Source organism: Maylandia zebra, linkage group LG18 (genome assembly GCF_041146795.1).
Source record: "Maylandia zebra isolate NMK-2024a linkage group LG18, Mzebra_GT3a, whole genome shotgun sequence".
In the NCBI taxonomy this organism is placed as follows: domain Eukaryota; kingdom Metazoa; phylum Chordata; class Actinopteri; order Cichliformes; family Cichlidae; genus Maylandia; species Maylandia zebra.
Genome location: NC_135184.1, coordinates 22133663 through 22150199, shown reverse-complemented (window position 1 = coordinate 22150199; position 16537 = coordinate 22133663). Strand labels below are relative to the sequence as shown.

The 16537-nt window shown below is 41.0% G+C and overlaps 2 protein-coding genes across 2 annotated transcripts; both read right to left on the bottom strand.

The window, feature by feature from the left end:
* Positions 1–1794: 1794 nt before the first annotated feature.
* Positions 1795–5924, bottom strand: LOC101481595 (relaxin-3 receptor 1). The gene is made up of 3 exons (XM_004542489.3): positions 5409–5924; positions 4303–4746; positions 1795–4208 (listed from the first exon to the last, which is right to left on the bottom strand). The coding sequence occupies exons 1-3, from the start codon at positions 5601–5603 to the stop codon at positions 3597–3599; spliced, it is 1251 nt and encodes a 416-aa protein (XP_004542546.1). The 5' UTR covers positions 5604–5924; the 3' UTR covers positions 1795–3596.
* A 3509-nt stretch (positions 5925–9433) lies between these two features.
* On the bottom strand, positions 9434–16032 carry LOC101487513 (cyclic AMP-responsive element-binding protein 3-like protein 3-B). Its single transcript, XM_076877020.1, has 8 exons — positions 15960–16032; positions 15625–15755; positions 15355–15465; positions 14938–15044; positions 11730–11798; positions 10432–10516; positions 10062–10155; positions 9434–9950 (listed from the first exon to the last, which is right to left on the bottom strand). Exons 1-8 carry the CDS (start codon positions 16030–16032, stop codon positions 9742–9744), a joined length of 879 nt encoding a protein of 292 aa, XP_076733135.1. The 3' UTR covers positions 9434–9741.
* Between the last annotated feature and the right edge of the window lie 505 nt (positions 16033–16537).

Genomic DNA, 16537 nt, shown 5'->3' with positions numbered 1-16537 from the left:
GAAGTATGTGCAGCAATTTATTTGAATATACGCAAACATGCCTGGAAATACAGTTTATAAAGCAAAAACAGAGTTTGCACAGTTCTAATGTTCCGGGATCTGGGGAAGCCAATCCATTACTGATGTTGCACTTTTGTGTGTGTGTTTTGAAGCTGTTGCCAGTCATAGCTTTCCAGATGGTATTACAAGACTGATGAAAATCTGAGGAGGCTTTTCTGCATTCATAATTACATTAATTTTGACAAGATCTCCATCAGATGAGTCTCTCCAGTGCTGTGTCAGGTCTTTGCTGGATTTCCCCCCCTATTTGTTAAGGAGGTGACTTTCAGATACTGATCATCTGCTGTAGATGAAGTCTATCTTCAAGTTCTTCTTTTGTCCTCGTCTTGTCCAATTTCCTCCAATGTTTTAAGGATACGGTGCACACCATGGTGCCATGGTCTTTGGGAGTCACCTTGTTGGCGCAAAAATATTATTTTATGCCCGTCAGAGAAAAGAAATGGGAACAGCTTTGAAAGCTCTTCGGAAAGTTTGGAGAATTATTACTCAAGACCACTTTAAAGAATTAAGTAAGTCTGGAAGTACAAAGAAATCAGGTGGCTCAAGACTTTTACACTGTACTGCACTTGACCTTGAAACTGGAGCGTTCAGCAGGATCAGATTCTTCATCATGATGATGATAAAAAGTTGATGAACACATTTTCAGGTTAAGTTAACATCAGCTTTAGATTTCTGAAAAATTGATGGTGAAATCTGTTTCCCATGCAACACATATAAATCTATGATTAATATTTGTCCTTACGTTTGCATTTTTAAGCATTATGGTTCCTCTGAGCTCAAACTGTGTCTCTGTGATTTCAAACAACCACTGAATCCAGCTACGGAGTCCATTATTTTCTACTTTGCACATTATTCTTTTGACATTATCTAAATCCTCTTTTTTTTTAAGCATGCTGCTCGCTTCATATCTGATGGTGTTACGATCCTTGTAGCTTTCTTCTGCAGCACATAAGCTGTGTTAATGTTTGTGTCCACCTGGGAAATAAACTTGTCACTTGTTATAAATCAGTAATCCAAGAAGGCCATATGTGGACACTTACGGATGACACTTCCTCGAGTGGTTTTCATCAGCAGGACTGTGAAATTCCTCTCCATACAGCACTTGAAGATGAATAGCCGAGCACGCGTGCTTTGTACCCTGTTGTTTTAGATGTTTTTCTGTGAACTGGCTCTGAAATAGAAAGTCCCACCAGGGTCTGAGTGGATGAACTGTAGCTGCTGTGGCTGTTGTTTTGCTCTCGATGAGTTGTGAAGTGAGTTCTTCTAAAGGAGCCTTTCAAATAACAGAAGACTTTTTTGTGCTTAATAACAGTGCATAGTCTGAGTAAGGATCTCGAGTAGATAGCACTTGTGATTGTTGCTGTTCTCAGCTGGAAGATGCAGGCTCCCTTGGTGACCCGACAGCAACATCATAGCTCACAGAGAGCCTGCTGAATGAATCAGGCAAGTAATTATTGATGTAAGAAGCAGGGCTGGGAAATAATTACAACCACAGTGGCGCACAATGAAAACGGTGTGGTGGAGCTCATGTGTATGTGTGTGTGTGTGGTATTTGTATGTCAGGAACTGTCTGCGAGTGGCTGAAGATAGTTTTCCGTTCAAAATTTAAAGGTTGCTAAAGGGCAAAAACGTGCAAGAGCCTTTGTGTGGCTGACTCGTTTACCTTGTCTTCGTGATGCCGCAGGAGAGATTAACTTTCCCGAGATGTCACCAAACTCTTGTTCTCCTGTTTTATTTAATGTCACAGCACACACGTGTATTCACAAAACAATTCACAGCAGGACAGGAAATCAGACACAGAGGCGAGCATCAAACATTGAATGTGAATGCCAAAATGTCCTGGAGACGAGTTTCTCCGGCAGATTCCTGCGCGGTGGATTAATTAGCAGCAATAACACAAGAAAATATTTCACACGTTAATCCTGATGAAACTGTAACAAGTCCTCATAATGGTCTCTGTGGGGAATTAAGACGCAAATTACAAACAAATCATTTTGCAGATCATCTATTCAAACATCAAACAGCAGTGAAAAAGAAACAGGCCACAGGCTGATTGAACAGTTTAACAATGGACATAACGCCCAAAGTCTCTTGTAGTATTTTTGCAAATAGTTTTTTTCACAGAAGTGCATAACAAAAATAAAACATACACACGGGTGCTGCATTAGAGGAAAGACATGAGCCCTTCACTCCTGCAGTAAAAGGAACTGGTTGGCTCTGTGATGCTATGGGGGGCAATTTGGCCCACTGCTCCCACTTGCAGCCAGTAAGGATTATACACCTTTATTCTTTTGTTAAACAAGGTTATGCTATCTTCAAGGTTGACAGGGCCCCACCAAAATTGCAGATGAATATGAAAATGATGTGAGTCATGCACTGTGAATTTTCCAGTCACTAGATTTCAACCAAAGCTCTCAGAGAAGCAAGCCTAACTACTCTGTAACCTTGAAGCACCTCTGGACACACTTCGGGGGGAGTTATTAGAAAGCACAGGCTAAATTAATTAATTCATCACCCCATAAGACCTGTTGCACTTGTTGTGTAATTTGACATACCTCAGCCTTCCCTCGCTGCTTTCCTTTCTTAAGAATATCTTATTTGCTTCAGCTGAAGAAATGGGAACACATGATGTGTTTTTGCAACAGGATGCTAGTAACAAAGTGCTAAAGATACAATTTAAACTAGTTCTTTGCTAATTGTCTGTTAGGTGTAGACACAACATTGATTTATTCCTTGAGTTAGATGTGTTTTAAACTCGAGTGATTCACAGGTCAGTGTTAAGTGGCTTAAAGAAAACAAAAAAACACTCCTCTGAAAATGGTCAGGTTCAAGGACTCAAGCAGACAACTCCAAAGAAAGATTATGAAATAATTTTTAAAGCCTAAGTTAATTAACTCAAATTTGAATGGTTACCAGTGCACAGGAACTACATATATAGAATTACCAGTATGAAACCTATTTAAAATGGTTAAAAGGCTTACTAACTTTGGCTCATAAAAGTTTTAAAGACCTTTTTTCCCGTAAAAATGATACTTCTACAGTCTTTGCTGTTGCAGAATTTGCTGCAAGATTTGCTTAACAAGTCTCTGTTTGAGTCAGATTTTAGACTGATTTATTAGTTGGTACTCATGATTATGTTCCAGAGACTTTGAGAATCAATGACAAAGCTCCTGCTTGAACAGAGTGGCCTTATGCCTTACTTAAACACTTTATTTCTTCTTTTAATATGTCACGCATGACACCAAAGAAATATGGCATACAGAGTTGAATTACAAAGCAAACATTCAACATTTGGCAGAATATTCGTAGTGGCTTTCTTGCTAACATTTAGATGATGTGCGTTCTATTTATGAGGCTACAATCAGCGGCCATTTAGCCTAGCTTAGCACAAAGACTGGGGAGAGATGGAAACAGCTAGACTGGTTTAGCACAGAAAGTGACCAAATTCACCTTCCAGCACCCCTGAAGCACACACAATCAAAATACATTTAACTGTGTTTGCAAAAATGTCAGGCTATTCTCTTGCTCTGAATAAATCACATATTAATGTCTTTATGTATCATAACCATGCTGGGCGGTGCTTCCTCCACTCTCCTTCCCCTCAGGGACAGAGAGAAAACATGCTGCACTGCATGAGAAATTCTCAGGAGAAGCTCCTTTAGGCCAGTTCTGTACTCTTTTCTGATCAGGCAGTAAAGCACTGGGTTCAGACAGCTGTTAGCATGAGCCAGGCACACAGTCAGGGGGAACGCATAGGCCTGGGTGTTGTAGAAGGCTTTGCTGAAGGGCACCAAGTCAAATTTGATCAGCACCCCCCACAAGGTGAGGGCCTGGTTGGGCAGCCAGCAGATGAAAAAGGAGAGAACTACGATAGTGACGGAGCGGGTCACTTTGGATCGGCGGCGGTGGCGGCCTCTCTCACACTCAGATTTCTCGGTGGCACTCCCGGTTACCATGCTGCACACAATGCGCCGGCTCAGGATAAACCTCAGCAGGAGGAGGTAGCACACAGAGATGATAATAAGGGGAACCACAAAACCCAGAAGGACCTTCTGTGTTTGATAGAGTCCCAGCAGGACTTGGGGGTCCCAGTGACCGGAGTCGGAGTCAGAGAAGCGAACCAAGCAGAGCTCGTCATCTGCAGAAACCTGGAAACATAAATAGGGAGATCAGAGGATCCTTATCCAAAACACAGAGCATGCACTGTAGGCAGACTAGTTGTTGAGTACTGATTCAACAAACCTGGACAGTGGTGGAGTAGAAAGCATGAGGCAGTGTGGCCACCAGAGACACCACCCAAATGGCTGAGCTGGCCCACTTGGCCCGAGCGGTGGCGCTCCTTGGGCTCTCCATCTTCAGAGCAGTAACCAGGGAGCGGTAGCGTGTCACGCTCATGGCGGTGAGAAAGAAGACACTGGCGTACATGTTCATGGTGGTGACCGAGCTCACGATCTTGCACATGACCTGCCCAAAGGGCCAGCGGAAGTCCAGCAGCGTGTCCACGGCCCAGAAGGGCAAGGTGAGGACGAACTGGAGGTCTGTGAGAGCCAAGCTCATCACAAAGCAGTCAATGGAGGAGTGGTGGTATCCACGGCGACGGGAGTGAAGCAAGAAGAGTGCCAGGAGGTTACCCACGAGCCCCAGAACACATACAACCAGATAAACCAGGGCAATGACAACTCGTACCTGTCACACACACACACACACATACATGTTTTGTGCTTGAAGGGTGTTTTCAGTAAACATAACTGAAAACAAAAATCTGAGACTTTTCCAACCTGATAATTTAAAGCTTCTGGGAGTAAAAAACGTGGAAGTGTATTCAACCTGCATTCTTTCTAATGTTCTAATGCCTGGTCTATGGGGGGAAAGTCACACCCTCGGCAAAGCTTTTCTATTGAGTCTATTTTTTGTCTCAAATGCTAGTTTTAAGATCACTATATGCAAATAATATTTATTTTATAATTATTTCAAGTCCAAAAAGATGACAAAGCAGATTATTCTTTAGGGTGGGTGTCCTTTCAAAAAGCTCAGATGACACTTTGTGAAAACATTGGGCTCCAGACTTACCAAACCAATGAGTGGCATGGTGGCAGTGTCATCTTTTATATACAGGTTATGCTACAGAGTGCTGCAATAATAAATGGTAAGATATTTTAAGCTGAAACATATTCTGAAGATGTGGGACTTGTTTAAAAAAATGGTATAACCTTTAATGTCAGAATAAAGAAACAACATTATCTCCAAGATTCATGCACAATTACCGTTTCATTTTTTATTAATCTGATCCAACTGGACTTGTAGAAAAAAAACAAAAAACAAACAAACAAGAAGGTAAGCAAACCTACTGCCAGATTGGCGCTGTCTCCGTGCAGATCCAACGAGGACTCCTGAGAGAGTATGTGAAGCCAGCAGTTTAATGAGAGGTTAAAAGAGGAGGCTGCACCCGTAGGGCTGACCAGTTCGGAGATTTTGCGCTCATCCTCTTCCCCTCCGCACAGCCCTGTCAGAGCTCCAGAGGAGCTGCTGTTGTCGACCTGCATGACTCGGCTGCAGGCGGGGAAGGGAAAAGAGGGCGAGCTACTTCGCAAAACTATCCACTTCTTCCACCGGGATAACTTCGAGATCGCAGGTGCGCAGGTGCGGCTTCAAAAATCCCCATCTCTTTCTCCTCATGCATTCAGTATTAAAAGAGATCAGAGCTCCAAAATGCGCGTTTCTTCTTCTTCTTCTTTTGCTTGAATCTTTTGTTTGTTTGTGGTTTCCAGTCGGAAATGTCTGAGATATTGAAAAAACAAAAGAAAGAGCTGATTAATCCGCATCCACCTACTTTGGCGCGTTCAGGTCGAAGTCTGACATGAAGCAGTTGCCTCTTCTGTCAGCATCCTCGCACTGGAGGCTTTTATACTCGCCCAGCTTCTCGTTTCACCGCATGATGGCGCTCTGTCGGTGCACACACGGACTCCCCAGTGTTGATATATTATTGTCGTTATTAAAGCAGATGCCCCACTAACCAAGTTTCAGATGTCAGTACTCTTGGCTGAGCTTCATTCATATACCCCCGCACCCACCCTTTTTTGATGTAATCCAGATTTAACTTTAATTTTTAAAGATAAATTGATCATATTTATCTTTAAATATGAGAGAGTATGAGCGTGCAGCGTTTAAAGCGTGGAAGCACTGACCTTATTTTGAGTTTGATTCCATAAAAAGTGACAAAAACATTGGTGTCCGTTGTGTGTGGGAAGAAAACTTCTTTTTACAGCGAAAAAAAACCCCCCCTAAACAAGCACCGAGTGTGCTACCATGTAATGGGAAATTCACAGAGAAGCTGCCGTATCCTTCCACTGACCGCTGCGGCACACCTGCACCAGAGCACACCTCCGTCTACCCTACTCCTGCTTTACAGGTGAAAATAGAGCAAAAGGACCGCTGAGTCTTTGATGTTATTTATTTTCTGCTGTGTTTTACTTGCATCTATTTGAAAGAGTGAGTGTAAACACACACAAAAAAATAATTATGTGCTGGAATGTGCAGAAAATAGGTTTAAATATTAAACAAATTTCTTCCAGTCAGAGAATGTTGCATATAATTTAATTTTTGCTTGATGCATAAAGTTAAAAGATTAAAACTAATAAAACAAGTTAAAAAAAAAAAGAGACTTTTCCATTTGATTACATTTTGTATGATGGATTATGCAGAAAAAGTAGAATTGGGCTGAACGATCTATCGCTTTATCACCTATTCAGGTTGTAAATCGTGTTTTTTAAAAGTAACTAAGTAATTAATTACTTTTGAAAATAAGTAATCAGTAAAGTAACGGGATTACTTTTGGGGGGAAGTAATCAGTAATTAGTTACTGATTACTTTTTTCAAGTAACTTGACCAACACTGGTAGGGATAATGTGTAAGGGTGAATATTTCTGTCTGATGAAGGTGAAAATACTTTACACTGACTGTATTACAATGTAAATTTGTGCCCAGACACGGTTATAAAAATGAGCTCTTCTTTAGTAATACATGCAGTTATTCAAATACAAATTCTTGGCCTGATCGAGGGCGTTTCGTCAATGTCATTCTTTGGTGGAGAAGATGATTTGAATTCACGCTCTAAATGCCGTCCTCAGAGCTGCTGCAATGCAAAGAATATGATGGCAGTGGAAGAAATGCTAATAAATTTAAATTAAATTTAGTTCAAAGGAGAGAAAAATCAAATATATATTAAATGCCCCAAGAATTTAGCCGGTTAATGTTTAAACAGTAAATGTATGTAAGGTTGTGCAGAGATAAGAATTAAAGAAAAGACACTGAACAAACTCACTGAAAAGGGTGAAGGATCTCAGGCTGCTGAGCAAAATCAGCCTCATCTGCTTTCATGTTTGTCATCATTAAGTCAGAATTATGTGCTCATGTTTGTGAGTGCAGGTTAATTATTCTGCAGCTATGCTCAGATGTTCATGAAGCCCCATCCGGACAGCCTAACCTTCTAAAATTATCTGAGCAATCTTCTCCTCCTGCAACCTCTTTTCTCCCTCGGGTAGCAGCACCTCTGCTCAGCTCTGAGATCCTGATTGAATTTCCACCTACATCTTTAACTCTTTATCATTACAACACACTGCCTAACCTGCCTCATCAATTATTCATTTCCGACTCCTAGCCGCTGTGTGCGTATAGTGAGCCCGTAGTTTTGAGCTTGGTTTGCAGAAATATTTATTTATTTATTTCGGTTATTCCACATTCTCTGCTCAGCGAGAGCTCTCAGGGAGAAAGGCTCGATGCACGGCTGCCAGGAGATTAAAAAAAACAGTGAGATGATAAAGCCACATTTCCACAGCGCAGCTCCACCGACAAAGACAAAAAAATATATCAACTGTGTAAAAATATAAACCAAAAAGAAGTATTCAAATTAGAGTTGAAAGCAGATTTGAATGCACAGCTGTGCTTTGACGGAAATGCCAACAGTGTTTCTTTTAAAAGTATTGTGTAAGTATATGAGGCAGAAAACTGCAGCTGAGTGTGATGGGCATCAATTTTGCAGATATTTGATTGAAAGTATAAAGTGCTGTGGAGAAATTATAGTGATATTATATATGTTTTTTGTATATGTTCTTTTTTTAAATGGAAGTTTATGGATATATTGCTAAACTGTAATTGGTAAAATTCAATGACTGGTTAAAAAATATGGAAAAAAAACATCCATAAAAATGAATACGGAAAAATAATTTATTGTAAAATGGTACATTGTACTATTTTTCATTGATGCTTTTTGGGGGGGGGGGGTTGTTTTTCTGCTTCAAAATTGCATTTATTGTATAATTAATTACAAATTTGTCAAGATGTTTCATGCTCACCTACAGAGACAGATTTCATAGTTAAGAACAAAAAACAAAAAAAAAAACCTTCTGATAGAGGTACTGCACTATGGCCCAGGCTATAAAACAGCTCATCCCCCACACAGTACTGAACAATGCTGTGTAAGTACTACAGTACAATGGGGTAGATCAGGTAGCCAAGGTATCCCACCTCAAGTTGCTCTCAGATCCTTCTGTTAGAAACTTTTACATCAACAACACTTACAGAGTCCTCTGTGCCTTCTTTATGTGAACATAATCCATAACATACTCATCATTTAAAAATAATCACAGTTCAATTTGTTTCTCTTTTCCTTTCCAACAGCCAGTTGTTACTCCTGACTTAAAATCTACTACTATTGTATTTTCAGATTAAATTGTTCCAGGTTTGCAGCTGTAGAACATTTAAGCTGCTTATCTCATTTCATCTCACCAGAAAAAGGCACTTAACGTCGATCTGTAAACAGTCTTTAGTTACATTTCCACAATTACAGTAAGCGATATTTTTCTTTCTCAAAAATAATGATATGAAACTGAAACCCACCTTCCTCTGGTGTTTTGACAGCTGGCTGTGAACCTGAAGCTTTTATTTGCTCATTGAGTCATATTTGTCATTTTTGTTTTCAAAATATTGTCTCATTATTTTTGCAAATCGGTTTTCCTCGACACAGGACACATGGTATCGCTGGAGGAAGGAAACAAAACAACAACAAAACTTTCAGACGGGTCCAAAATTCACTGGAGAAAATGTGAATTCACACCCGGCTGATCCTGCCAGTAGCAACCTGTCTCAAAGATTTAACTGTCTAAGCCTCAGCGCACACACACACACACACACACACACACACACACACACACACACACACACACACACACACACACACACACACACACACACAGTGAAAAATGCAAATGCATCATTAAATTACTGCGCAGAGCTCCTACTGAATGCACCACAGATCATGGTATATATTCAAAGAAAATAATAAATCACAGTAGTGAGCGTGCATGTGTATTTAATGTGTTTGTATTTAACAGGCATCAGCTGCACAGGTATGATCCAGCATACATGATCCAGCAGGTGCTTAAAGGCTTTTTATTCAGAGCAAAATGAAAAATGATTACATCCACGTCAATGACCTCTTTACTGGCCTTTGCGAAAGTGCATTCCTGAAACACCTTTCAAATGGATGTTTATGTGCTGGAGCAGCCTCTCACCCAGCCTCTGTAGTGAAAAGCAGATGCAGAGAAGCTTTTAAACTACCCTGTTGGGGGCTGCACTCGCATCCAAACTCGCACCCCTGCGCCACGTCTTTCTTGTTAGAATAAATCAGTGAAGGTCCTTGTGCCTGTGATCTTGATGGCGAGAGAAGGGGACGTCTGCTTTGGGGAGATCTGTCCAGGGCCTAATCTTCTCTGTCAGATTGCGCAGGGCTTCAAAGCCCCTGGTAACGCAGAGGAGAGGAAGAGGAAGAGAAGGAGGTGGAGGAGGAGGGATGTCTCGGGCATCATCCATCGACTGCAGGGAGCGGGACGGCACTGAGAGACAGAGATGCGGTTGAGAAGAGTGAGTGTGTGTGCATGAGTGAGTGTGCATGGATGAAAAAGAAAAAAAGAAAGCAAGATTGGCCATGCATGATGGCTACGGACCTTTGGTCTCTGCATAGTCTGCCTGACTGAGCCGGCTGTAAGGGTCTGGTCGAAGATTTGAAGAAATCAGCAGAGAGAAGGAGAGGAGCAAGACCTGGATGTAAATACAGACAGATGGACAAAAAGAGGTCAAGCATAGAAAACACAGATCAGAAAGAAGAAACTGAGTAGGTTATTACGCACACAACTACATAACATTTTGCACAACCGGTGCTTCTCTGACTCATTTAAATATTCAAAGCATTCACAGCCGCAGTCCTGCCGGTACAAACACTCGCACGCCTTGATGTGCTTATGAACTTTTAATGTTTACTGTATTTCTTTGTTACAATTATGACTGCCTCAAAAATTACATAATGCTCTATCTCACCAGGATGCAGGTTGCTTTCTGTCTTGTTTTGCTGGGGCCATTAGGAAGGAGAGCCTGTAGCCGGCTTAGCTGCTCCAGCAGAGCACTGCAACACAAATCCAGACAGAAAGATGAAAGAGGCTGTGCAAAAGTTTCACATAAGGGGTCTTATCATTTCCAGCATCTGTGATCACTCTCGCAAAAAAGAGAGAGAGAGAGAGAGAGAAGGACAAATTGAAGGAAGAGTGTGTGTGTGTGTGGAGCCTTCACACATTTTGTTTTTACAAGCAGCAGTCTGCCAGCGTCAGGGAAAAAAGAATAAAAAAATCAGGACAGTGAAATTGCCGAGTGAAAAGAAAAGTTGGAAAAGCTGTGTGAAGATTTGGAATGGTATGCACTTTGTATGCTGGTAATTTTACTCTCAGGCTCTTCAGTCCTGAATCTTTCACAGGCAGAACGGTTTGGCCATTTTCAGCCGTGACTCGGTTTCATGAAAGCGGTGTCACAAAAGATGTCGTGGAGATTTATTTTGTGCAGCTAGCTCTGTACAAGCCCCGCGTCCAGGTTTGATTAATCCTGCTGCCTTATCTGTTCAACCGGTAGGGACTTTGATGGGAAACAAATGTGAGGGTTTGCAATTATGCCGTGTTTTCATATGGCTGCACCTCCTCAGCCTGGCCATTGTTAAATGTACGACACCCGGATGTTCTGACTATATATGGTCAATCTTCATTTTTTCTGTCATCCTATATTTCTGGATTTAGGCTCCATGAAACAGGCCTTGTGGTGTCATAGTCTTGAGATGAAGTGGTTTAGGCTATCAACAAAATACTAAATACTACCAGACATAATCCCACTAATGAAAACACAGTAGCTAAATAACTGAAACAGGGAAATAAATTGAAAAACCGAGACATCTGTGGTGCTATTTTTACAGGAGCAATTGCTGCAGAGCTAAAATAGCCATTCTCTAAAATCTAACAGTGACCATTCGATCATGCCAGAGCTCTGAAGCTGTGCCCTGACTGTGCCTGAGCCAGGATATAGCTTCCAAAGCTTCAGAGACTTGGACCTTTCCAGACCATATGCTGAAATGTAGTGCACTGGGCTGTAGTCATGGTAACTCTTTGCTTTTCATTGCAACTTTCAAAAGCAAGTCCTGGATGTTGTCACAGGTAAAGCTAATCAGGTGTGTTATGTTCTTTACTGTATTTTCTGGACTTTAAGCTCTCCATCATTATACAAAACACTGAGTCGTCCAGGCATCTAATGCCAATAATCATCAGGTTAAACTTTTGTTGCCTCACTTAAGGACTCACTTGTTGGTCTCCTCCAGCTGCTGGATCTTTCTCTGCAACTCGAGGTTGTGAGCACCACATGCAGACATCCTACAGAAAGAGGAGGAGGAGAATGAGGGCAGAATCGTATTAAAAAAATATCGTTTTATGATGTTGCCTCGCCTGCCCTCCATTTCTCTCTCTGCCAATATCAGCCTGCTGACTGTTATCGCAAACCCCATTCTGTCATCCAGGGACTCCACCCCCTTTCTTCTTCTGGTGTCTCTCTTGTTTGGTTCAGTCACTGTGAGTCCATTATGCCTTCGACTGATAATGACACCCTGTTGATACGCTCTGCTTGAATCTGGTTTAATTATCAACGAATGCTGACTCTGGGAGAGACAATCTCACTCTGCCATGAAACTTTTGTTATCAGGAGGCAGCAGAGCTCAAGCTTGATTGAGATGTTGATAGCATGTAATTAGATATATAAACCTCCTGTGTTACATCAGTAAGACATTTTCATTAGTACGCAAAACACGCAGACAATTTTCACATTTCAAATATTTACTAAAGTGACAGTACATTTGTGTTTGGCCATTTTTAAAGCTCAAACTGTGTATTGGCTTTATCCCACCCGCTACACCCGTGGTCCAAAACACCTCCATTCACTCTCAATCGACTCTTTTATTCTGACACAGATCAGTAATGGCAGGTTTTAAAAGAGTCCAGCAGTGCAAGGGAGTCAGTCTTAAGAACCACATCAGAGTGAAACAAGTTCTAAAAATACCCCCAAGAGAAGCTGATGAATGATAAACCTAGGGGGATTTGACAAACAAAGGAATTTGGGGAATATTGCTGCATTGCGTTTCTTTGAGGCGAGTCAAATTACATGCTCGACCACGCAGCGCTGTTTGTGGAGGTGTGATGTGGTTGAAGCGCCAGCATGTGGGAGGCAGGTGGGATTAATAAATTTGGTGACAAAGGCTTGCTGGCTGTGTGGTGAGGCTGATTCCGAGCAGCCTCGAGGTAGAGAAGGAGGAGGAAGACTGACGCAAAAACCTGCTTGCTGTTCTGGGTTGTGGCATCATGTTTAGGAATAATCCACTCTCTCTCCTGACTACATCTGTGAATTTGCGTGTATGCACAATGAGAAAGTGGTCCAGATCGACCGTAAGTGTTTTGGTGCCCCACAGTGGAGCAGTTATCACAGTATGGTGGGTATTCTGAGTTTCTTTACAATGTTCAATGAATGTAGAAACTTTCAGGTCTTTGACCTTACTGAACACCGATTTTTTTTCTCATAAACAATATTAAGATCTCTAAGAAGTCTTAAAATGAGTATATACAACCTCAGATAAACTGCAAACCGTGACATATTACACTATGTCAATAAAAACTAAGTCAAAGTGCAAAGAGCATTAAAAATTAGCCGCTGCTAATGAAATGCACTTGATTAACAGGTCGTCAAGACGTTTTGCTAGTTTGCAGGTCTGGAGCATTATCACAAATCCAAGCAGGAAAGACATCAGCAACGATCTTAGAAAAGCAATTGGGGTTATCAGGCCACTCAGAAAATGTTTTCATTCTACAGTGAAAAAGATTATTCACAAGTGGAAAGCAACAGATGCCAATCTCCCCAGGAATGGACATCCCAGAAAATTCACCTCAGTCAGACCATCCAATCCTTACAAAAACTTTTTAAAAAATCTAAGCGCTACATTTCAGACTCTACAGCCTTCAGTGAGCATGTTAAATGTTAAAACTCATGACAGTACAATTAGAAAAAGGCTGAACAAGTGTGGCTTGTTTAGAAGGGTTTCATCTAAAAAAAAAAAAAACCCTACAAAACTTCTGGAACAATGTCCTTTAGAAGGATTAGACAAAAATTGAGGTGTTTTGGTCATAATGGACGGTGCCAAGTTTGGAGAAAGCCAAACACAGCGTATCAGCACAAACAACCCCCACCAACTGTCAAGCACGGTGGTGGGGGTGATGATTTGGGCTTGTTTTACAGCCACGGGTCCTGGGCACCTTGTAGTCATTGAGGTAACCATGAACTTCTCTGTATCCCAAAGTATTCTTGAGTCAAATGTGAAGCCATCTATCTGACAGCTAAAGCTTGGGCAAAACTGGGTCCAACAACAGGACTATGATCCCAAAAAGAAGGGAGGAAAAGAATCAAGGTGCTGCAATGGTCCAGTCAAAGTCCAGACCTTGACCTGTTGAAATGTTGTGGTGAGACCTTAAAAGATCTGTGGATGAATTTAAGAAGCAACACTGTAAAGAAGAGTGGGGTAAAGTTCCTTCACAATGATGGCAGAGACTAATGAAGTCATACAGGAAACAGTTACTTGATGGTATTGCTGCTAAAGGTATTTCTACAAGCTACTGAATCACTGGGTGTGCTTAGTTTCTCACAGGACTGTTTCTGGATCTTGGTTTAGTTTTTTGTCACAACACAGTTTAATGTGAGAATGTTGTTGTCCTTCTCAGATTAAATTTACCTAAATTTAAGACCACGTAAAGACTAGATCATATTTTTTTATTATACCCTGATATATAACCTTAGAACTGAGAGAAGGCTCACTTTCTTTTTTTTCCACAGCAGGAGTATGAATATATATTATTCTCTGCATTATTAAAACATCATCTTTTCGTGTGTTTGTTCTTACTGAAGTGCCGTTGGTATTATAGATAGTAATGCTTATGTACAAGTTTGTTTTTTGTTTTTATCTAAATATTCCTCCAATGAAAAAGAAATTCTCTTTTGCAGCAATCTCTTGAAAATGGTATTTCTTTGTGTATCCAGATCTTTATTAGTGAATAAATAAAAAAAAATAACAAGGTTTATGTCTTTCATTTTGGGCTGCTTCACTGGAACTGAATTTTAATGGGTTGTATTTCTTTTATCAATTTTGGCACTATATAATTTTTCTCTTGAATAAGTTTCTGTAATTAATTGGTTTTGCTGGAGGCAATGACAACTACTGCTGCACAGCTCTCCTTCTTCTTTTTAATTCAAAACACCTCACTAGTGTTGTTTGAGGTTGTTATACAATTGTTTTTTTTGAGCTTCCTGTGAGGATTTTTTTTTTCAGGGAACTATTTGACAAATACCAGGAAACATGAAGTGTGCTTTACTTAATGAACAACAAAACACTCACTGAATCACTGAAAAACATAAAAAAAATCCAAAGCAGATGATTAAAAGAATGTTTCCTAAGTCGGTGCAGAGATAATGTCATACCTTTCTTCCAGGCTATCGACATATTCCCTTTTCTTCTTCCGACTTTCCTGAGCTGAGCGCTTGTTGCGGATTTTCCGCCGGATCTTTTTCAAAACTCTCTCCTCAAACTTGTCAGGGAGATGAAACACATGGGAGACCAGGACAAGAGAGAATAAAGAAAAAGGTATGTGAGATGAAACTAGGTTGAGAGAGAGAGAGAGTGTGTGTGTGTGTGTGTGTGTGTGTGTGTGTGTGTGTGTGTGTGTGTGTGGGTGGGTGGTGGGGAAGGGTGGGTGGGGTAGGGGGGGCATCATATCTGGCTGACTTTGTGTAACTGGGGATACAGATTTAGATCACGAGTGTGTGTTTGTGGATGTGTTTGGAGCATGCTTGTGCAGAGACATTTGCCCTACATACATGTGTATATTGCTCATGTACCTTGGATAGAGGCAGTCTGCTGGGCAAGTTTACCCCTTCTTTAGCCAGAAGCTTCTTCTCATCCTCATTAAGTACAAGCTCCCGCAAGGAATGCTGGGGGATTCGCTGCGCCTGTGAACCAGATGGACAGAATTCATTTCACTTAAAGTTACTCTATTTGCAGCTTTCCCCAAGAAGGCACAGGCAGATAGTAAAATTCTCTTTCAGTCAGAGTTGGACAGGACACCACACATATTTTAAGTTTCAACACAATTATGAAACCCTTCTTACTTTGTCTCCCAGGTTGGATAACAGCAGGTCCTTCACGGTGAGAGAATGGCTGGGTGGTTGCAAAGGATTTTGGTTTGTGGTGAGGTAGTATGAAATTCCGATATCCTCCTCTATGCTGCCAGACTCACAGCCTGCATATTAAAGCAGAAAAAACAGTACACCACATGTCATGGTTTACAAAATTGCTTGTATTTGCAGTTCAAACAAAACCCACCACAAAACGTCAGTCATTAAAGCATCTTTCTGTGCTTTAAAAACACTTTGCAAACACACAATGCTGCACAGGTTTTTAGGCATTTTAGACACTTGGATTCCTGTCCATCCTGTGGCACCACCAGGGAGGAGACTGATCATGCCTGCACCAATTATGCACCAGATGGCACAGTCCCCATCAAGCTCTTGTCTCATGGAGTCAGTCTGGGAGAGACTAAAGATGTCGAGATAGCCAAAATCTACAAAAGCCACCTGAAGCAAGCAACCAGCCAAGTACCTTGAAAACTTGGTCACACAAAATATTGGCTTGATTTGGAGTATGTATCGTTACTTTAATATTAGTGACATCAGGACATTGTCTTGTAATTATATAAAAAAATTGTGAGAAAGTTTTAAGGTAGCCAGTTAACCTATAGGCTGAAGAACGTGTGATTTTTATATTGTCAGCTTTTCACAATTAATCAAACCTGATATGCCACTTTTAAAACAAATACACAGTGTCCCAACTCCATTTACTGAAAGACTCACTCTCTTAATTTCCAGCTAGTTATACATAAATTGCTCTTAGTGCTCATTTGGAAAGCACAACTACAGCGCATTGTGTTTCGTTTCCTAAATACAACTTGAAATTGTTCGCTCTTGTTAACACACAGATGCCAGTTCATAGTGCACAAAAGTGTACAAGCATTTGTAAGAAGAG

What these genes read in the sequence shown, in the direction of transcription:
- LOC101481595 (XM_004542489.3), bottom strand. Translation starts at nt 5,603, where the DNA reads ATGCAGGTCGACAACAGCAGCTCCTCTGGAGCTCTGACAGGGCTGTGC. An exon ending in GAGACAGCGCCAATCTGGCA is followed by an intron (nt 4,747 to 5,408) that starts GTAGGTTTGCTT and finishes TGTGTGTGACAG; the next exon opens with GTACGAGTTGTCATTGCCCT. An exon ending in TCTACTCCACCACTGTCCAG is followed by an intron (nt 4,209 to 4,302) that starts GTTTGTTGAATC and finishes TTATGTTTCCAG; the next exon opens with GTTTCTGCAGATGACGAGCT.
- LOC101487513 (XM_076877020.1), bottom strand. Translation starts at nt 16,032, where the DNA reads ATGAGACAAGAGCTTGATGGGGACTGTGCCATCTGGTGCATAATTGGT. An exon ending in GCAGACTGCCTCTATCCAAG is followed by an intron (nt 15,045 to 15,354) that starts GTACATGAGCAA and finishes CTCCCTGACAAG; the next exon opens with TTTGAGGAGAGAGTTTTGAA. An exon ending in GTCGATAGCCTGGAAGAAAG is followed by an intron (nt 11,799 to 14,937) that starts GTATGACATTAT and finishes CTCTTTCTGTAG; the next exon opens with GATGTCTGCATGTGGTGCTC.